General features: G+C 37.5%; 3 protein-coding genes across 4 annotated transcripts in view; 1 reads left to right on the top strand and 2 right to left on the bottom strand.

The window, feature by feature from the left end:
• LOC106746505 (3-hydroxy-3-methylglutaryl-coenzyme A reductase) overlaps positions 1-8277 on the top strand; it is a 28580-nt gene extending 20303 nt beyond the window's left edge. For both annotated transcript variants that reach the window (XM_014623159.1, XM_014623158.1), the window contains exons 5-9: positions 513-810; positions 1351-1502; positions 3546-4128; positions 5178-6418; positions 6986-8277. In XM_014623159.1, the coding sequence (XP_014478645.1) occupies positions 513-810; positions 1351-1502; positions 3546-4128; positions 5178-6418; positions 6986-7097 (2386 nt within the window). In that variant the 3' untranslated portion in view covers positions 7098-8277. The remainder of the gene's footprint in view (positions 1-512; positions 811-1350; positions 1503-3545; positions 4129-5177; positions 6419-6985) is intronic.
• A 7-nt stretch (positions 8278-8284) lies between these two features.
• Positions 8285-11146, bottom strand: LOC106746504 (DNA repair protein complementing XP-A cells homolog). Its single transcript, XM_014623157.1, has 7 exons — positions 11078-11146; positions 10812-10906; positions 10350-10518; positions 10167-10266; positions 9972-10096; positions 9539-9815; positions 8285-9425 (listed from the first exon to the last, which is right to left on the bottom strand). The coding sequence occupies exons 3-7, from the start codon at positions 10505-10507 to the stop codon at positions 9264-9266; spliced, it is 822 nt and encodes a 273-aa protein (XP_014478643.1). The 5' UTR covers positions 10508-10518; positions 10812-10906; positions 11078-11146; the 3' UTR covers positions 8285-9263.
• Positions 11147-12202: 1056 nt separating this feature from the next.
• On the bottom strand, positions 12203-21197 carry LOC106746465 (ras GTPase-activating-like protein IQGAP1). The gene is made up of 23 exons (XM_014623069.1): positions 21140-21197; positions 20571-20661; positions 20254-20488; positions 20006-20150; positions 19713-19870; positions 19502-19636; positions 19320-19404; positions 19143-19234; positions 18883-19045; positions 18644-18810; positions 18449-18583; positions 18209-18365; positions 17877-18122; positions 17616-17764; positions 17289-17432; positions 16855-17196; positions 16584-16754; positions 16380-16493; positions 14985-16127; positions 14306-14435; positions 13961-14225; positions 13376-13657; positions 12203-13009 (listed from the first exon to the last, which is right to left on the bottom strand). Exons 1-23 carry the CDS (start codon positions 21177-21179, stop codon positions 12649-12651), a joined length of 4950 nt encoding a protein of 1649 aa, XP_014478555.1. The 5' UTR covers positions 21180-21197; the 3' UTR covers positions 12203-12648.
• Between the last annotated feature and the right edge of the window lie 1395 nt (positions 21198-22592).

Raw genomic sequence — 22592 nt, 5'->3', positions numbered from 1 at the left:
TTCGACAGATCCGGTCCCTTTCTAATTTTTTCAGTCTGTGTTAGGAAATCGTAGAATATATACATACATACATATACGTATACATACATTTATTTACTTATATATAGTAACGTTTTAAAATGATATGACATATTACTTGTCAATATATCAGCGATTATAAGATTATAAAGAACTGAAATAAACAGTATTCAGCACAGAGAATTCTTGAATTTTCAAACCGTCCGTAAATTCTACGTTTTCTATACAACAGGGAATTGGAGAAACGCGCGGATATATTAGTTCTTTTTCTTCCAATCTTCATCGTGCTCGCTCTCGTTCGATCAATCAATGAGTATCAATTACATCAAACCTTTCATACCTTCTAAATTCTCAAGAGATATTTAAGTGTTTTATTACTGCCGACTCGTTCTATGTATACTTGCTATAGGTGCGTGAATATCCAATGGAGAATAGTCCTCCGTCTTGGTCTCTTTTCTTCCTGTTAGTTGTTACTATAGATCGTTCGTTTCCAGGGATGCTTTATTCTTCTTTCTCCTCCTGATCGACCTTTCGAAAGCCGGCACGTTAGCGAAGTACGCACTGAGTTCGAGAAGTCAGGAGGAAGTCAAGGCGAATATCGCACGTGGCATGTCGCTCCTGGGACCAAGCATCACTCTCGACACCATCGTGGAATTCCTTCTTATCGGCATCGGATCGTTATCGGGTGTCAGGAGACTAGAAATCATGTGTACCTTCGCATGCTTGGGCGTCATCGTCAACTACATTGTATTCATGACGTTCTACCCGGCTTGCCTCTCGCTCATACTGGAGGTATTTAAGATATCAGATTCTGATAGGGTCTTCATATCCTGATTATTTGGAATCTGTTCTTTCAATCCTGTGCAATAGGTGTAACCTTTAGCCTTTTGCTCTAAGCAGCAAAATATAATGTAACTTCTGACGAAAGGCGTTTTTCTCACTGTCAAAAATTGTAAAATTGGTAGTAACGTTGAAAATTGAGGAATTGCGACACCTGATAGCTCTGGAAACGCTCTTTGCTAGAAATTACGTTTCAATTTAGAGCAAGAGACTAAGGCTTGTGGCCACATATAAAACGTAAGTAGTAAGCAAATCGACCGATCGCAATCGATTATTCTTCGATTGGATAAAGAGGACGATCGATTGTGATTGGTCAATTTTTTTTACTGCTTACGTTTTTCTGCGCGCCATGGTCCTTAGGTTTACTATACCCATTGATAGATTCGGACTTAATGTTCTCTGCATATTCTCCTACAATTCTGCTGCCTTCCTTCAAGCCCCAAATGTACCTGCCGGCTGAGAACAGATGTCAATCCGGCGATATCTTTATAGCTTTCTCGCGGAAGTAACAGCATGGGGCAACTGAGCGCGGACAAGAGATTCATAATGCATCTATTGAACGAGGAGGACCAAAAACCGAATCCCGTGGTACAACGCGTCAAAACGATCATGATCTTTGGCCTATTCGTGGTGCACGCCAGCAGGTATGTACATTAAGTTTTCATACGTGAATTTTCCGCTATATTATATCTCGGCACGCGTAAGAGCTCTCATCATCGCGGGTGTGAACTTGGACACTCTTAGTGCTGTACAATGTAACGTCGTACAGCGTGAACGATGACGTGGTACAGCTATAAATCTATTTCTTACTAGCACTCTCGCGCTGACTACTTACTATTATGTAGCGTACCATTCTCTAATTCTGGCGGGTTATCCTGAACGCATCAGAATAGGACATAAACGTGTATAGTCCATATTCAGTGAAGAAGCTATCTCATCTTGATCGTTTTGAAATCTCTGCCAGTACCGTGAACCCTAGCAATGCTGTGACGCGCGTAAACTCCATTGCACCTCCGCTCTTTTCCTGCTTCAAGTGCTCTTCAGCTTCAAGCTTGTCCCGCTCACGTGGGCGAGCGACGAACGTTAAAGAATACAGGAGAACATTTAGGCAGGCCTTAATCGTATATATCGTAATAATCGTAACATTTATATTTCTATGGCGTCACTATGGCTCGTATTAACCCTTTGCACTCGAGGGCTCCGGAGCGGAGCCATTTAAAATTTGTCTTGAAACTCTTCAAACTCAAATGCAAATAGCAAGAACGGAATATCCTATACGCAATAGTTTTTACGATTTGTCTTTGTCCTTATGTTATGAACTGAAAGTTATTTGCATTGTCTCCATAGCGGAGCCCTCGAGTTTGAAGACAAATTTTAAATGGCTCCGCTCCGGAGCCCTCGAGTGCAAACGGTTAATAGTCGTTATTTGGAACTTGCCTTAAGTGATACTCAGATTCGCTGTTATAGATGTTAGATGTGAATTTTTCAGTGGAACCATCGTATCGTATAACTGAAACGCTCAAATCCAAATTTAGATCTACATATTTTCGCGTGACTTAATCCAGAGAGGGAGAACGTTAAAAAATCGTAAAAATATCTTTGAGACAATAAAATGTTTCAGGCGCCTCTTAGATATCTTTTAAACATGTGCGTTATATAAGAAGTTTCAAGTAACGACTATTAGTGAAAGATCTATGATTTTCGTTCATATTCGTAGATATAGAAGTTGTTTTTGCTATATTATATTAAGGCCGAGCTCTGTGTAAAGATACACTATGCGATAAAGATAAATTCCAGCGCAATTTCGTTCGAATTTCAATTGTATCGTCCGTGGTTATAATCCGTTCTTGGGGTTTTGGCGTATCGAGCGCTACACTTTTGAACGGAGCCCGGATGAGTCGATGGGTTTCAATATTGCATGAGGTACGTAAGTTAATAATAACACGCGTACAAAAGATTGGCCGCCCATACAAAGTAAAATGAGAGTTCGAAAATAGACGTCACAGAGTGGGTGCGCAAACACTTTAGGCCCTCTTCCGTGGGTGGTTATCATCCGTTTGTTCAGTTTGAGAAAAAACTCTGTTAGATCCACGTCGCGTCTAGCGACCGACAGGGATAAAGAAAACGCGGCCGATGAATGTACTAACTTCATACATAATGTGGCGTTTTATGTAAGGCAGTTTCTGCGTTAACGTTCGCTATACGATTTTTGACTAGTGCCGCGTTTAAATCATATTTGTAGTTACATAATATAACGACATGTGTAGTATATTAAAAGTTTAGATTTTCATTATTCCAATATAGACAGAGAGTTCCTCCGTCGGAATTATTTTTAAACGACGGATACTTTGATTGAAGTTGTTCCTTTTCTCGGTGAATATGTCCTGATGATAACTAAGAATTACAAACGATTAATAAAGAAGGGGTTTTCGCCAACTAAACGTTCGAGGAAGCCAAACGGATATCAAAGCTGCATTCTTCGGTCGAGATTGAATGAAGTTGATTTTGATGAAACTTGAACCCGGGATCTCAACCAGATCGCAGAAGCATGTAACACTAAAAATTGGAAAGTTGCGAGAAACAACAAGATTTTTCTCAATATATTTTCGCTAAAGAAAATTAATATAAATAAATTATTGATTAATACAAATTCAACACGTCAATTAATCAATCATTACGTGTTACAGCCGTTGGCCTTTCAAGACTGAAGAAATCGAGCACACAGCAGAAGCCGTAGCGACATCCGTGAGGTCGGAAGTAACGAATGGCTCCTACAAGACTGAGAATTCCGAGCTGACCGGGCATTTGATAAATCTGCTGACCGTCAGCGCGGATAATGTTGTGATATTGATTCTAATGCTGGCGTTGTCGGTGAAATTTATCTTCTTCGAAGATAGAAACGACGTTGCGAAACAGTCAAGATTTAAGCAGGAGGAAACAGAGGAGGTAGAAATGGACGAAGTTAGAGCGGAGCTCGATGGCCTCGCCTTGGATGACGTGAATACGACGGCCATGGACATGTCCTTACGACAGCGATTCGGTGGAAAAACATTACCGTCGATCCAGCAACCGTCGGTCTTCCCGCTCTCAGGGGTCGGTGGCGGATGGATTGAAGATGACAACGAAAAGCATGTGGAGTACTTGGACAAGGAAGTGCAAACCGACGCGAAATATTTCATTGCGTGTGACTCCGCCAATGAGAGCTCGTCAGAGCCGAAGATACTTGTTCCTAGAAGTGTAGAAGAGTGCCTAGAAATATATAAGTCTGAGGTAAGAATTCAAATTTTTTATCTCCGACATCAGTCCGATATGGCAATAGCAAAAAGAATAGAAGCTTCTGTGTCAGCTCTTTTAATATGAAACTTTAATATGAAGTTCAAAAACTGTAGTTTTAAAAAGATCAATTTTTTAATCGCTGGGAATAAAATGAAAAACGGTTTCTTGCGAAAAATGGTTTTTTTACTGCTACTTAAAAAAAAACCATATGATTCTATTAAAAAAAAAATTTTAATAACATATAATATATTAACTTCATTTAACTTCAGTTAAGTTTACACAATTATCTTCTTTAAAAGAAGTAAATATGGCAGGTTTTAACCGAACATACGTGAATTTTTTTAAATAGATTTTTCCTATTTTTGCAAAAGAAACCAAAAAACCCGCGGAAAAATGAAAAAGAATGGTTTTTTTATGATCCTTCAAAACTATATTAAAAACTTATCATGAAGCCCAAGTTACAAGAAATGAATCGAGTAAAATCGATTCGTGCATCGTTTTGATATAAGATAAATAAAAAAATTTTATATCTTCTAAAAAAAAGAAAATTATGCAAAAATGATTTGTGAAAAATGAAAGATTAGACTTAAATCGTAGAACCAACTACCACGCATTAACCACGCATCGTTAACTGCTATTTTCTTCTTTTTATTTTCTTTCTATTCTTATTTAATCTTTCTTATTTGATTATTATACTACCATATTGTAAATTTGATTATTATATTAACATATTGTAAATTATGAGAGGCAGAGAAAGAGAGAGAGAGAGAGAGAGAGAGAGAGAGAGAGAGAGAGAGAGAGAGACCTAAAATGAAGAATAAATAAATGTTAATTTATAAGGCTTGTAATTATCCCTTGTGTTGAAAAACGCAAGGAGAGCTGGCTAATTAAGAGAAAAGAGAAATACATTCTCATATATCGGCTAATTACGGATTTGTATTAGTCGAAATTACAGAATCATTGCTGCTTCTCATACATATTTAATGAAACGCAATCGAGAGTGAGATCTTCTCCATTTCCATTGGTATCATCTTGTTTTCCAGCTCGGAGCTAACGCGCTGACGGACCAAGAAGTGATCCAATTGGTGAAACACAAGCACATAGCTGCCTATCAGTTGGAGAAAGCCGTGGGCGACATGGAACGTGGCGTCGGGATCAGGCGTCTGGTGACCGGCGCCGTGGGCAATTTCACGAAGGAGATAGCCGAGCTGCCGTACAAGAACTACGACTACAGCAAAGTGTTCGGCTCATGTTGCGAGAATGTGATTGGCTACCTGCCCGTGCCGGTCGGAATCGCGGGGCCGTTGTTGGTCGACGGCCAACTGTATCACGTGCCAATGGCGACTACAGAGGGCTGCCTGGTGGCGTCCACTAACCGCGGCAGCCGGGCGCTGATGAAGTGCGGTGTGACAAGCCGTATAGTGGCGGACGGTATGACCCGGGGGCCGGTGGTGCGATTCCCGAGCATCGTCCGGGCGAGCGAGGCCATGTCGTGGATGCAGCAGCCGCAGAATTTCGAGGATATGAAGAACAGCTTCGACCAGACCAGCCGATTCGCCCGGCTGACGCGGATTCACGTGCGCATTGCCGGCCGGCACCTGTTCGTGCGTTTCGTCGCGAAGACCGGCGACGCGATGGGCATGAACATGCTGTCGAAGGGCACGGAGAAGTCCCTGCAGACGGTGCAGAGCCACTTCCCGGACATGGAGATATTGTCGCTCAGCGGTAACTTCTGCACCGACAAAAAGCCCGCGGCCGTCAACTGGATCGAAGGTAGGGGCAAGAGCGTGGTGTGCGAGGCGGTCGTGCCGGTGGACGTTGTCACCAGTGTGCTGAAGACCTCGGTGCACGCACTCGTCGACGTGAACATCAGCAAGAACATGGTCGGCTCCGCCGTGGCGGGCAGTATAGGTGGCTTCAACGCGCACGCCGCGAACATCGTGACGGCGATCTTCATCGCTACCGGGCAGGATCCTGCGCAGAACGTCGGTAGTAGTAACTGCATGACGCTGATGGAGCCTTGGGGCGAGGAGGGCAAAGATCTGTACGTGTCTTGCACAATGCCCAGCATAGAGATCGGTACGGTGGGCGGTGGTACGAACTTGCCAGCCCAGGCGGCGTGCCTGGCTATGTTGGGCGTGAAGGGCGCGCACGCCACCGAACCCGGCGAGAACGCCAGCAAACTCGCCCGAATCGTATGCGCCACCGTCCTCGCCGGAGAGCTGTCTCTGATGGCTGCGTTAACCGCCGGACACTTAGTCAAGAGTCATCTTAGGTATAACAGGTAGGACCGTTGAAAGTTATGCAGAGTCTCTCTTGTGAAATTTTTGCCGCGACGAGAATTGCGTTCATTAATGTTGCCGGAAGAACTGGCGTTTTGTAAAAGCTTGATTGTTAAAATAGCTTTATGAGAACGTCAGTAGCTTGAATAACCAGTGAACCAATTAACAATAATATAACACCATCGTTACAATTTCACACTCGATAACGTAACTGTTAGATAACACACATATTGTATTGCATTTACATTGTCGAGTGGGAAATGATAACATTGATGTTATATTAGAATTGATGTTCACTGGGTACTGATTATATCTCGCTAGATACTGATATTATGAAGCAATCTTAATCCGTATCTATAAAAAAAAAAAGATAATAGCCTGCGATGCATGTGTGTAATCTTGATCTCATAAAACTGCCAACTTTTTTCACTTTTCAAGGGATTCTTCGGTTGTGAATAAAACTTAATTTATAAATTTCTCGCAAATTGATCGGTTTAATTTATCCAAATATCAATTTGATCATCAAATATGAGAATAATCGGTTGAATCATGTTTTTTTATGTCCGCAGGTCATCCGTCACAGTTAGCAACTCTATGAACATTGCCCATAGTAGTGCTGGTGAGAAGCTAACTGTGCCCTCTTCACAGTACCTTTGCGCGGACTTCACGCAGAAACATTAACACGTTTCTTTCGGCTGTATGGGCTGCTTGTTATCTTGTACCTGCGTCACTTGCGTCGCATATACTAGAATTTTTTATAATTATTTGTCATATATGCTGAATTTCCAAGTTTACGGAACGTAGCCGATAGTCCAGTGAAAGAACATAACTTCTGGGTATTAATAAACAAAAAAAATCTTTCATTGAACCGTTGGCTACATCTCGAACTGCATCGTAAAAAAGTATTCAAACCGTTTTAAAACCCAGCGTATGGTGATGGACAGAAAAATCGTTACTCTTTGATTTTGTTTTGATAACTTTCGGAATTATTCCAATAGGAGATACATTTTCCTATTGGATAGGAGATGCGTTGCGAACTTATAAAAAAAAGTGTAACAACCATTTTGTCCACCACTATACAAGTGTGCATATATATATATGCACATATATAAGAATATATATGATATACAGAGTGATTAATTTTAATCTTAATAGACAATAGTTCGAAAAATATGAAAAATATAGGAATATATCTCAGATAAAAGTAAGGTTTAGAGGGGGACATAAGACAGTGATTTTAGCTTCGTACAATCAATAATTCAAGATCATTTCAAATTCTACTTCATTTTTTTTTAATAGAGTTTCATATCAGTTTTGTTTAACACAAATCGATTCCTCTTCTTTATACATATAAAAATATTCCCAAATGTTATCAAAAAGATATTATCAAAAAATAAATATTTTATGAGATATTTCATATCTCGTACTAAAAAAATATCAGAATGATAAATAAAATAACACAAAAAGTATCCGTATTTGCCCTAGTATTTTTGTATGTATAATTAACAGAGGAATCGATTTGTGTTAAAAAAAACTATATGATTCTATTAAAAAAGTGAAGTTGACTTTGAAGTAATCTGGAATTATTAGCTGTATAACAAAGTTGAGATCATTTTATGTCCTCTTCTAAACCCTACAAGTTTTATTTGAAACACTCTCATATCTTCCATTTTTTCGAAATATTTGTCTGTTAAGATTAAAATAAATCACCCTGTATATAAAAATATATTTCGTATATATCTTATATATGTGAATATATATATATATATATGAAAAGGATATATGAAAAATTGAGCGCGTATTTAAAATGACATACGATAGTGTCGTGTGTGTTCTTAACGTCCGCTCGTTTTTTTAAATANGAAATTAAGAACCATATGCGCTACAATTAGCTGTATAAATGTTACAGATGTTGTTTACATAAAGTCTTCCGAAGATTAAAATGTGCTTAATAAAACGGCGGAGAATATGTAGACATATTGTATCGAGAAGATAAAATTGACGAATTGTTTATCGCTGTATTAACTACGTTTTGATGAGGGTATGTAATGATGGAGAAAATTGTTGTATGTATTGAACAGCAAATGAAATGTAAAATCGTTATATTATTTCGACATTGCATTATAATAAACTTAAAAATAGAAAAAGAATGTAAGACGAAAAATAAACCGGAAAGTTGTCCGAAGATTAAGAAATGTAAATAAAGATGAGAAGATAATAATGTTATAATAGAAATAAAACAAGAGACTAGAATATAAAATACAGATATAAGTTTTAAAATATACGTAAAATTTATCAAGAAAATTGTTGGGATTATTTATTTCATTCTTCTAATTAATGCCTACCATTATATCGATGAGATAATAACATTTAATATTATGACATATGCATATTTTTGTATTAATATGGAAAAAACAGGGTAACGCCGCATACGTTGGCCTTCATCGTGCACCGTGCCTAAATACGTGAATTTTATCATCTCGGTATTATTATAACACATTCACAATTTCGTCGAGTTACATAACAGATATACAAAATAGGTATCACAGTAAAAATAATTTATGCACAGTACTAAAGAGAGATAAAGTTGATGGATTGCAAGCAAAATTGACCGATCCAAGACTCACAGAAAAAAGTGTGAAACATATATCGTTCCTATCATCGTAATAATGATAAAATTAATATTGTTCATACTGTCGCAATAATATTCACACGCTATTGTTATCTCTTCGCAAGTCTTCGAGGAAAAATTGAATATATCGGTATAGAATGTAGATTGGCTGTGTATGTAGCTGTATATAATTAACGAATTAAATTATGATACTGTAAAGGTTCATCGTAACATTATTACATCTTTTCGTACGTTTCTTCATAGCCGCAGGTTGTACAAGCATGCGTATACGTATCATCTTCCTCATTGTATGTGTCTTCCCCAAATTCGTGAACGTGTGCTACCTTGGTCGTCCTATCGTACAACGAACTTCTCACTTGCATGCGCAGCTGTTTCATCTTTGCGATGGTAAAATACAAGAAACGATTTAGTTTCGACGACTTTGCGAGAGGACGCTAAGGTTACGCTCAAGTTTCTCAATGTAAGAGAATAATGTAATCAGTTAAAATACCTTTTTGTTGAATTTCTTGATTTTCGCTCCTTCGCGCTTGATGTCGCGCATTTCCTTTTCTTTCAGTAACTTTTCCTCCGAACCCCAGACTTCTAAGGCTCTTTGTTCAATCTGCAAGTGCAGATACAACTTCATCTCGCCCCAATTAACATTGTGTGGATTCTTCCGCACAATATATTTTAGCGCAGGCTCCCGCTTATCAAGATCGCAGTCTTTCAATAGGTATTCTTGTTTAGCCTCAGTTTTGGTGATCAGAGAATGTTTTCCCTCCTTATCTCTAAGCAGACAAATGGCGATTTAATAATCATTAATCTTCATTATGCTAACACATTGTCGATTGTGCTAACACAGATCATTGCTAACACATTGTGCTAACACAGATCATTGCTAAATGAAATAGCTTAACTAGCAGTACTTAAGACATCAATCATACCTGCATCCATCACAAACTGAAAGATTAAACGTATGTAGGAGATAGGAGTCTCCAAATTTCTGTTGACATTCTTCACAATTGTTGAATTTACCGAGTACAGGCTCTGGTTCTGTTCTTATTTTGAACTAATCAAACAAGAGTAAGTTACAGTATTTTCAAAAATATAACAAAGCTGTATATATCATAATTATGTACCATTTGCTGTTCCAGATCATTATTATCTTCTATTAGAAAACCTCCACCACTGTCAATAATTCGTTGTCCTTGTACTTTTAACAATCTTTTATTTGACTCGCTATAATAATCATATATAATATATTATCAATTGTACTCAAGTATCTTTCAAAGTTTTGTTTATATATATACTCAGATAATTACCTATTTGCGTATGGATGTGTTACAATCTTCGATTTCTTCAGTAACAATGCTTTCTGACGATTTCTTTCAGCTCTATCTTTGAGCAGCTTTTCCATCTCCGTATTATCTCCATTTTTGGTGGAATTATTCTCTATGCTCACAGTCTCTGTAGTGGCCATTCTCTAATAAACTATACAAAAAATAAATTATGCTTATTAAATACTCATATATAACTATATATCCTGAAAAAAAGAAAATACATAATTATATCAGACTACATAAATACAACACACATACATAATTATATGACTAGTTTGTTTCCCAAGTAAACAAACAGGTTAACCTAAGTTTTTAATAATTATTAAATTAATTTTTTTATCAAATATCAGATCTATAGAAGAATAAACATTCGAATATTTATTTGGAACACTACATAACGAGTTGAAATATTGACTTGCAGCTATTAATTTTAAAAAATTTTACCTTCGGAAAATTTAAAAGCTTCAAAACAGGTGAGAAGATTGTCAGCACAACCTCAAAATCTTCGCTATTTGTCCTTTTCAGCTGCACTTTCTGCACTAGTACATGAAATGTAAAGAAGTAAAAAGATGATAATTTTCAATATTAATCAAGGTACAAATATAATAAATAAATTAATTAATATAGTAATAATATATACAATACATGCACAATTCCATTTTGTACAAAAATTAAGGAGTCATTAAAGAGTTAAAAAATTAATACATTACAGACAAAAACGAGGATTCTACTTAAATGCTGTCTCTCTCTGCACCTCAAAGCTGGCAAGCTGCTTTTTTTTGGTTTATTTGTTCAATGGGAACTACTCTTCTGATTTAGACCCTTTATTTACATCAAAGTAACGAGTCTAAGAATCGAAACATTCTTGGTTTAGTTCCTTTATTTCTAAAGGCCAAATATGATATTGTTATATTTGCCAGAGACATGTTATTTTGAAGCAGATAATCAACAATTATTTGTAAACATTATTGTAAACCTTCGTCAAGTTCCAATAATATTCGTATACTTCTATCATAGATGTTTACTTTGAAAAGGAAGCAGAAAATAAAACTGAACTTTTTAATTGACCTAATATGATTAGCAGGAATAAGAAATACATTTATTAAAATTGATCATAGAAACATATATTTTAATACTATTCTTGATCGTTAAGGCAGTATATTACAATGTCGCAAATAAACGTAAAAAATATTAAAAGTACCTAATTCCTAATATTTTAAGTCCACATCATGACGTCCGTATATTCTAATTCATAATTACGTAGCGAATAAATACACGGAAGCGTCATACATATATATGACGTCGACCAGTCGTTCCAAATACTTTCAATTTTTCACAAATACCATTATTTACAACGTGCACATTACATCTAGACGCATGTTACACCTAGACTTAGACTAGACGGATTGCTGTAGATGAATTAACATATCATTAGGGTGCGGAAATTTGCAAAGTTTCATAGAGAGCTTCTCGTGGAGATGCTCAGCATTACGTTAGCAATGTTTATCGACAAAACTATATCATGTAAAATACATGATAGTAATGTCACTCTTTTATTTCAATTATTTTAATTACAGAAGCTTAAAGGAACAGGTAAAGAAACAGAATTTGAAAAGAAACAATAGAAAAAGCATACAATAGGGATATTCCACATTAACGATATAAAAATTATTATTAAATTAGTCTCTCACACAAAAGCCTCAATCTGATTAACTTCACTTTTACATAAATTTTTTAATTTTAGTATTATAACACATGAATTTTTGAACTTTCCAAAGTTAAAAATGTGCAAAATGTAGGATTAAACAGAGTTTAGTTTTTGTGAGGCTCACTTATTGATAATTTAAACATCGTTAACGTGTGAAATACCTTTGCCGCTCGTGCATATTCTTTTTTTTTAAAGTTGAAATCCTCTTTGCTCATTTGTTCCTTTCAACTGTATTTAAAATAATAGAAAGATAACAATCGGAGCATCTCAGCACATGGTAAAATGAAATCTCAGGAATCTGTCGCACCCCGCGTGTTATATATTTAGTATATTACAATATATCGGCGGTCTCTGGAACACTCTCTCTCAACGTACGGAAGTACTGAGTTCGCGGATTACACTCGTCCAATTTGTCGTAGCGACGAAACCGCTGTGCCCGCTTTCCGAGCACGTTCGGCTAACGATAAATTGCACGTAGAGGATGACAACGTGAAACCAACTTCGCGTCTTCTACGTCCAGGACCTGGTTTTTTTTTTCTCCGCCGATACGCGCCTTCGCGCGAGGTCGCGCGTTCAGGTCTTCCCGTAAAACTTTCGATTGAGGAGATGCAGGAGCAAGTTCACGTTGACCTTCGCTCTGCCGAACATGTTCATGATTGATGCGCCCTCGTATTGCAATTGCAGCAACTCTTGTATGTTGATGTCGAGCTTCTCCATCTCAAGGCCCATGAATCGGCAGTTGACGACGAAGAGACCGCTGTGCTCCGTCGGACTGATCTCGAAGATAACGTTTCTCAGCTCCGTCTGCGTCAACCCGTCGACCTCCACCAGCACGCCTTTCTCCTGCAGCTTCCAGGCAGAATACTTCAGCGTCATCTTGGATCTCAGCTTGCCGTGCGTATCTTTCTGCAGTGCTTGATACGCGCGACGCGAACTGCAAAGAATCGCTCGTCATCGGGATGTTGCTTGTAAGAATCAACTTCTTCACAATATCACAGAATATTTCCGATCTTACAGGAAAACATCACGGTAATTGACAGATGATGATGCAAAAAGTTCGTCGCTCCACAATTAAATTTTGCTTTAATGAAAGTGATTTGAATCATGTTTTATTACAGAAATTTGGAATTCAGGAAACTTCTTTGCGCACCTGATGTGTCGTGACCCGATAGTATAATCGCTATTATTAATCTTGAAAATTATCAAATAATTTTGAAAATGCGTAATTTCATTTTGGACCTCGCTTAAAAGGCACGACGAGGCCCTGTTGAAGAGAAATCGGCGTGAAACATTAACGTACCCCTTTCCGGTGTGCAAATTTTCGAGGCATCGTTGTATGTATTGATTGTAGAATTCAACCTGCTCCTCGTAATACTTCGTCTTCTCTTCCAGTCGCTCTTTGGTCGCACGCAGCGTCTGCAGTTCCGTATCTCTCATGACACGGTACTTCTTCTTGTTGCAGATGTCCTTCGCTATGGCAGTCACGATCGTTTGATAGCCGTCCGCACGACTCACCCACCCCTCGAGTTCGAGTTTGTGCAGGTACGAGCGTAATTGCAGCTTGCAGTCGTTTACAGACGAGCTGTTGCGCGAGGATTTGGTGACGCATTAATATTTGCAAAGGACTTGAATTTCTTGACAGCTGCGCGAAATGTTGATGACACAAAGGGATCTCCGTAAAATACAGGATGTCGCAAAAAAATGTTACCACACTTGGATTGTTTATAAAGTGTAGATTATTTATGTAGCGTTTTACCAGTTAATAAATGTGGTAACATTTTTTTGGCGACACCCTGTATTTATAGCAAAACTCATTACGAGATACGTTAGATACGATATTAGATTTTAAATACTGACAAGGATAAGATGAAGATGAAGAACTCACCTCTCGCGAATAACGTGTAATGCTGGCGTTGCCATCGAGTGATCGTAAAGCTTCACGTACATCGGAGAACAACTGGTCTCTAAGGATTCCACCAAAGATTGCCTCTTTAGAAACGGAAGAACCGAAACGAGCAATTCTTTCGCTTGTATGAAAAGGTTGTTCAGATTCGCGTCGTCGTGTCGCGGCACTTGGTACTTGTTAGTCAACACCAAACATACCTCGGTTTTGCTATATCGCGGCAAATTCGCCTCGTATGTCGGTTGAGCTGCGGGGAAATCGGTATTGACAATATAAATATCGCATGTAGCAACACATCGCCGGTATCTGTATTTCGTTCTAACTCACATATTCCGAGTAACGACGCTACAGTCGGCGCCGGACCCAAGTCTTCCAGCAGGTCGTGCAAAGGGTCGGACTGATCAGGCGCTATCTCGTCCTGATATTTCAGCACCAAGTTATGTATGTCACATATTTCCTGCGAACCAAGTTCAAATTTAGTCGATCAATTCGCCGGTAAGATCGATTGCGCACACAGAGAGAAAGATTTCTTCGGATTTAATAGAATTTCTTTAATTGAAACAAATTTGTCTTTCGGAATGGAACGAACAAACAAATGTATTTTGATTAAACAAACAAGATCGTTTGGTTTCTTAAACAATAAGTATTTTTACGTCAAATAACATGTTTCTCTTGTATTTTTATCTAAACATTACAATAGTTCACAAGCAATAAATTATTTTAGAAAAAGTAACATCATATGTTAAAAAAGTATCAAAAAACTTCTTTGTCCATGAAATATTTGTTTTATTAAAAATTAAATATAATTTTCCTTAAATAATGTTTTCCATCAAATAACATGATGACATTGGCAAGATGATATTGATATTAAATTATATTCTTTATATTAAACAAACCCAAGTCAAACCCAAGTCAAATAAACACCTATATTACATTCAAGGAAATCTTTAGCTCCGTGTATCAGTTCATATCGTCGAGCATCCATATAGTTGACGTAATCGCTCACCTGCAGGGATATGCAGATCTCTGGTTTTTGTATGAGCGTGGCTTCCGTGTATTCGTGGATGTTGAAGTGCTCCTCGAGATCCTCCACCTGACAACAGTGCCGGAAGAAACTCTTGAACTGTTCGTGGCAGTCGATGATGAACGGATTAAGACATCCCAAATGCGGTGACTCGTCGCCGAAACCCTTCTTCGTGGAGGCGAACTGCAAAATCTTGGCAATCGTGGCCAGATTTCGCCTCTGGTTGCTGGACAACGACTTGTCGACCGGCAACGACACGATGTCAAAGGTATCGGGCGCCACGATCGCGGCATTGATGAAGTGATAGTAAATCAAATTGCCGACGGCTTTCAGAATATCCTTCTCGGGAGCTTGCGGGAACTTCTCCGTCAGCGAGTCGTACAGGACTTTCGCCATGTAGAGCATTCCATATGGTATCCAGTCGCGAGATTCCGTTATTTTGTTCAGAAACTCGAGAGAGATACTTTTCAGACCGTTTATTGTCTTTTCCAACACCCTGCTCACGTGAGGGAAACACAATGCGCTCTCTCGAGACACCGTCTGAGGCATGTCTTGAATTTGGCCGGATTCCATCTCCAACTGATTTCGCCACAGCTTGTATATGTCAGATGGACTCGTCTCGAGGTACAGGGTCCCGTCTTCCAGGACTTTTTCGATCAATGGTCCCACTACTTGCTTCAGTAATCCTTGGCCGCTCAACTGTTTCGCGTAACTCACTACCATTTCGCGCACAAGCGGCTTGCCGGTCAACACATCCGAAGGCTTGTCGCAGTTGCACCTGATCTCTTCCCTTAACGCGCTGCCGAAGAGCTTCAGCAATAGGTAATCCTCTCGCGTGTTCGAGCCGAAATTGAACAATATCAGAATGACGTTCTTCAGAAACAATTTGTTCGTCTTACCCTGAGGAGGCAAGTGCAACAATTTCGACAGGTATTGCGGATTCGTCTGCAACGCGTAAAATAAGTGCTGGTATCCTTCCAGCATCTTACGACCCTCCTTCGTCAGCGATCTGAGGCCTTTATGCGCTTTTATCATGATGCTGTCGTTTGAAACTCCCGTCTGATCCTCGGTCGTATTCTTCTCCTTCGCAAGAGTATCCAGATTCTTACTATGCGCCACTACATCCTAAAAATAAAAGTAATACACGTTCCAAAAAAAAAGTATATATTAATTAATTATTGGCAATACTAATTATTAATTAATAATTATTTCTAGTGGCTTCTAATATCTAGTGGCATTAAAACATCCGTATTTGGCTCCTCTTGACTGACGGATAATTTATCTTCCGTCATACTTCAAGATTGATTTAATTATTAATAATTATTAATTAATTGGTAATTAATTAATTGTAAATACACTCTAGATGTTTGGAGTTACCTGTAATGCTATTCTGTTCTGGATCAACAATCCTATTTTCACGTACATGCTGTCCAGCTGCTGCGACAGATTTTGATTGTGCTTTATACCCTGCACAACGTCGAGCTTTAATTTCTGAAACAAGCGGTTGTGAACAGAACTTGGGTGTATGCATAGAGATTCCTGTGCATTAATGTGAAATAAGTGACGCAAGATTTATCGTACTTGTAGCTCTAGATCCTTGTCGTAATCTTCCGCGTTGAAGCCGAGCACCGTCGAGAAATGTCGGACCACAGCGAAAGATGGCTTTTCCGAGTAAAGTAACGAATGAAAGGCTTGCCTAGATATTCGGCCACGCCACAGAGCTTGTATCTTTATTATCCGCTCAATGTCTTGCTAATGTCGGAATAAGATTTGACGAGAATAAATATAAATGTATATTGTACCGAGGAGCAATAGTTAGATTATTTGGTCAAAAGTCGAATTCAAAACTCACCTCGTTCATATATAGGCTTAATATATCATAATTGTCCACTATTTTAATGTTTAATAATTTGCTCTCGCTCTCGTGATATTGTAATATCGCATCTTGCCGTCTTCTTTCCAGAAGTTTAAGATATCGTTTACGTTGCATAATTCCTCGCCACCACGCTTGTATCATGACAACTTTTTTCAGATTCTTCTTGAATTGAGAGCGTATTTCGTGAACTTTTCTACGTAGCAAATTTCCCCGGATATAAGCCTGAAGTCTGGTAATCATCTCTTCGAATACGCTTCTTTCGTCCCATGTTTCGTCTTGATGTTTCCTCGATGTTGAGCCGATGTATTTAATTATTTCCTACGAACGTGCAGGATGAAGAGAACGTTATTTGTGACGTATTTTTTAATGAAAAATGATAGTGTATAATTTTTTCCGAGAGAAATACGTACTTTTACATCCTCCCCAGTGATATAGTAAGATTCCACGAGATCTGCCGGTTGATCCCACATGTACACGCCTTTGTCCATATCGATATAGGCTTCATTTCCGTTATCAGTGATGTATAAAACATATGAAGAACTGTAGATTTCGCGCTACAGTAATAAACAAATCATTATAATTAGATGATTGCGTGGTATATATATTTGTGAAGAAATTGACATTATTGTATTATTGTAATATTAGTCTTTTGTTTTCATACAGTTTTAACAAAGTATTAGTTCTTCTTCTTCCAAGGTGCAACAATTGTACAATGTAACCTTCATAAGAGCTTTTACCTTTCGCTTTTGTAACTGCCGCAATGACTGATGATACTCCTCATGAAACGCTTCATCGAGTGTACAACCGAATATTTGAAGACAATCGATCACATCTGACATATTGTCCTGTTTCACCGCTTCATTAATATCAAGCAGAAACATAATCACTGCAAACAAAAGCGATATAACACATGAAGATGATGAATAAAGATTTATGTTCATCACGCTAAGTTCCAGCTTAAAATGATGACTACGGTAAACGCATATTTTCGAACGTACTTTCTTCGACTTTCATGCTTTCCGATTTCACTATTTCCGTTATAGTTTCAACGTCATCTAGCCATAACTCAGATCCATCGGATTGTTTCTCAATTAAACGTTTCTTGAACAGCTTTAAATAAAGCGTCACGTCGTACGGAGACACGTGTATACCGAGCTTCGCATTTATCGTTTCAAGGGCCTCCCTCAAGCTGTCATAATCGTTCTCGATCACAGCCCGATTTAATCGTTGTAAAATCTCTATAACTGTTTAAATAATTGGTCAATAGTAATTTCATACCGTATGATATGCATACACATAATCACAGCCCGTTTTAATATTCTCGTTATACCTTCCGAGTTCTTAATGCATTGCGCATTTATCGAATCGATGCATATTTGAATGTCGCTGTAAGTTAATAAAGGGCACTTTAAGCTCCTCAGTTGCTTTTCGTGCCGAGCATTCACCAGTGCACGGGTATACTTCACTCTGTTCTCCTCGTCTAAGTCCTATGTACGTGGGTTCCAATGCTACGTTAAAACAGTTCGCGTTTCTATTCTTGCAGATAATCATAGATTATCGTTATACTTACGGATATACGTGCTTCGGCATTCGACAGCTTTTCATACACGAGATCTGGATTTCCCGTGTCTACCGCCTTGGAAATAGAGGCGATAGCGGTTAACACAGTTACACTGACTATTACATCCTCGTAGGTAATACCACCCTGTTGGAAAAAAACAGTTTTGCTCCTCGATCGTGTTAAATTAGAGAATTTTTACTTTACCTCCGATTCAATACAATCGTCTTTCATCTCCTCGTAGTACAACGGGACCGCAAATTTATCGATGCGATGAGAAATTCCCAGACAAGGGCTCCGCAAGATTTCGTAGAATTTCTCTTGATCAGTGTTTTGTAGTAAAAACTTATTTAAACGTTCCATAACTTCCTCTCCTGTAATAAATCTTAATTGTATTCGATATTGTTTGACAACCGTTTATAAGAATCTCTTTGAACGATACTTACGCTCACGACGTTGCAGTACAATCTCGTTTCCTTCGTCAATCGAGTTCTGAAGTAGATCTTGCCAATGGTGAATATTCTTGGAAAATATATCGTGCCATTCGTCGCTTTCAAATAGCCGCTTCAATTCTTTGTTGTATATTTCAATATTTTCAGGAATTATATTCTGGGTGCGCGTACAAGACAATATTTATAATATTAATATTACACAAAATTTGTAATGAACAGTCGTTAAATTCAGAAGAATATTTCTTATACTATACCTTGAGAGATAATGTCTGTGTCATTAGAGCAGATATTAATTGATTATCTTTACGATATGCAAACGAAACGATAGCCTTCAGCGCGCAACGAGCTGAAATATATTTCATCGTAATATAGCTATGTATCAGATACTGTTATATAATTATAATGATAATCAATATTTATTTTACACGTACCATTCACGTAATTAATGTGTCCTTGTATTTCGGCTTGCGTTAATAACTCATCATAGGCATCTGGTTCGTAACTATCGTTGAGAGACTGAACAATATTGTATAAGTTAAAAAATCAGTTGTTGAATCTTAAATGTAAAATCTATAAACGTGTAATTATGAAGTTATATAACTATAATACATACCTTGTTAAGCGTTGCCTCTACCTTTTTAGCTTTAGCTTCTGACAATGTCTTGGCATATTTTTCAATATAAGTAGGCACAATGTTATTTAATTGCGCTGCTTTACATTGAAGCGCTTGTAATATCATTGTGTTATCCTATAAACAAAGCAGTTTGTATTATTAATAATCAAATGTAAAAATTTGATTGGTGAATTAGGTAAAACGTGCATACTTTCTTCATCACGGCTTGATTAACTGCAATTACAGCTGCATGAAGAGTGGCAGTGTCAGTAGCGATATTGTTAGTTAGTAAACCTCCTATTTTTTGGAAGGCAGGCATTTGGATGCCATATTTTCGTAGTTCTTTTCTAACAGCATCAATTTCTTCATCTGGACAAAATACATAAAATATAGCATAAAAATACATAGAGATTCAATATTTCTCCTCAAAAGAATATTTTAACTATTTTGTTTTAATATCTGCAAATATTGCGTATATGATAAGGCATATAATAAAGTACAAACCTGTAAAATCTACTTTTCCATATAAATCTTGTATTTGTGGTGCTTTACCCAATTTAAATAAATGTGTACTAAGGGCATGAATGCAATATATTACTCGTGGCATATTCTTCTTGTCATATATGTCTGTTGTTTCTGGCTGAAATGTCTATAAAAGCAAATAATATAACATATTAACTTTTAACAAGACTATGTTTATATACCACAGTAATGTATTCTTTTACAAAAAATTATATTCTATAAATACATACCAATGGTAGCTGCGTACATTTTAAACATCTTAAAAAGTGGTTTATATTGTCTGTGTGACGGAACTGTAACCCTACAATTCTGTATCTACGCTGCTCAGAATCATATATCTTATTCAGTGGCAGAATATCAGGTGCCATAAAGTGGCCAAGTTTTGCTAGATATACACCATTGCGTAGATTCTCCTCCAATTCTGTTGTTGGAGGCAATACTTCTCTCAGACAAGCTTCCATCCATCTGTAGAAGAGAATTTTCACAAAAGTCAACACAAATGTCTTTATATTTTTTAAGGCAAATATAAAAATATAATCTATATTACTTCTTAGCTTCTTCCAGATGACAGAGATACTCATACGCTAACATTTTTTGACGTAGCACATCCATTTCTTCTGCAGATTTCCTGTCTTCTCCTTTAATATACATATATTTAATTATTTATTCAGAGCTTATACTTAAGATACAATCGATATAAAAATATAATAAGTTCAAACTATCTCTATCGTGTCAAAATATAGTAAGTACTTAAACTATCTCCATCTCTATCATGTCAATAAAAAGATGTATTTTTTTGCATTTTTCACAAAACATATTTTTGGCATACATTGTCATCCACTCTACTTCCATATATATTAAGCTATTGAGTAAAAGTGTACAACATTGTACACATATACACGTGCATAATTATAATCATACGCGTATATAAATATAAATTTATAAATTATTTCATAATCATCTATAAATTAACACTTGATGTGTATTTTGAATTCAATTCAATGACAATTTCAGCTAGAGGTTCACAGCTGGCTCACAGATGGACAGGACGTATATTAACTATTAATCATTTTATTAATAAAACGATATACATATACAAATCGTTGGGATACTTACCTATTCCATTTTGCATGAAAACATCATTAGTATCAGTCATACTGGAAGAGAACACAAGTCCAAGTGTCACACGAAAAATAGAAAGCAACAGATGAAAAACATCAAACGATACGTTACATCCTATGGAATTTAAATTCGTCGTCTCGGTGGCAGCACTGGGCCCGGTAATGCCAAAGGTATACGACAGAGAGCGTACGTGGACGGTATCGATGTACTATTTGAAATATCGATACTCAGTTGCTGATTGTCGGTATTACAGAAGAGGTGTTATCAGAACGCCAGAACTCAAGGTAAAATTTTTTAATGGATTATAAAATATATCGAACAATATGTTTTTTTCCCTTTATTCCATTTAGGAAGAGGAGGCAGTATTGATTTAACAATAACAGCAGTTACAGGCAGGTATACCGAGTAAAAGGAAATATGAGTGTCAAGAAAGCATGAGAGAAGCGAGGCGAAAAGAGGGACGTGAGAATGATATTATTTTATGTTTTATTTAGAAGAGTTGTTCATATATGCAAAAATAATCAAACGTTAAAAATAAGTGTTAGTTGTGAAGTTATTAACGAAAAAATAAATTTTCAGATACAAAAGTAGAAGAGGTTTGAGAAACAGATACAGAGAACTTCGCACAGAATAGATTATCTGTTCCGATCCAATTCAAGATCTTATTTAAGATCCAATCTTGATAAGGTTATGATTAATCGAAGAAGGAAAACAGAAACAAAAGAAAAATTATGTAAAAAATGTAGTTAGCGCTTTCCGCTGTGCTGCTGGCAAATTTTCAACTGCTATATAACAATATTTCTCTGAGAGAAAGATATTTACACATATAAACTAAAAAAAATATATAAGCACATTTGTAAAAGTAGGATATATATAACATTATTAACGTAACAGTAGTATATTATTTTATCGCAACGCAGTATATTATATTATATTATAACGTAACGCAGTATATTATTTTATCGTAAAATCGAGACAACTCTTTTGCTTTTCCAACGTTTGTTGAAAAGAGAAAATGGTAGAGGCACGGTTCCATCAATTATTTCTTCGAATGTAACGAAATGAACATCGAAACGTTGCTAAAGTTTTCGTTCTGTATTTTCGTGTAGCCACGCTTGGTACGTGAGGCAAGGCATGGTAGAACCTGGTGGAACCTTAACGATTATGGAACTCTGTTATGGACACGGACGCACGCAAGCATGCATGCACGCGAGCAGGCACGCACGCATGCACGCACGCGGACCACGCACGCGGGAATTGTTGTTGTCGACCGTACGGTTGAACGTACGCACGCGAGCACGCACGTAAGCACGCACGCATGCACACTCGACTTCGCCTTGCTTAATGTAAGTCTGTACCGCCTCGTGGAACGATTTTCCCTTTCGACCCAACATCGTCTGTAGCTTTCTTACGATACAACGTCTCGTAAACGAATTCAAAGTTATAA

Source organism: Dinoponera quadriceps, unplaced genomic scaffold, assembly GCF_001313825.1.
Source record: "Dinoponera quadriceps isolate SergipeBrazil2010 unplaced genomic scaffold, ASM131382v1 scaffold1850, whole genome shotgun sequence".
In the NCBI taxonomy this organism is placed as follows: domain Eukaryota; kingdom Metazoa; phylum Arthropoda; class Insecta; order Hymenoptera; family Formicidae; genus Dinoponera; species Dinoponera quadriceps.
The sequence above is the reverse complement of the archived record's forward strand: the minus strand, read 5'-3'. Positions and strand labels throughout refer to the sequence as shown.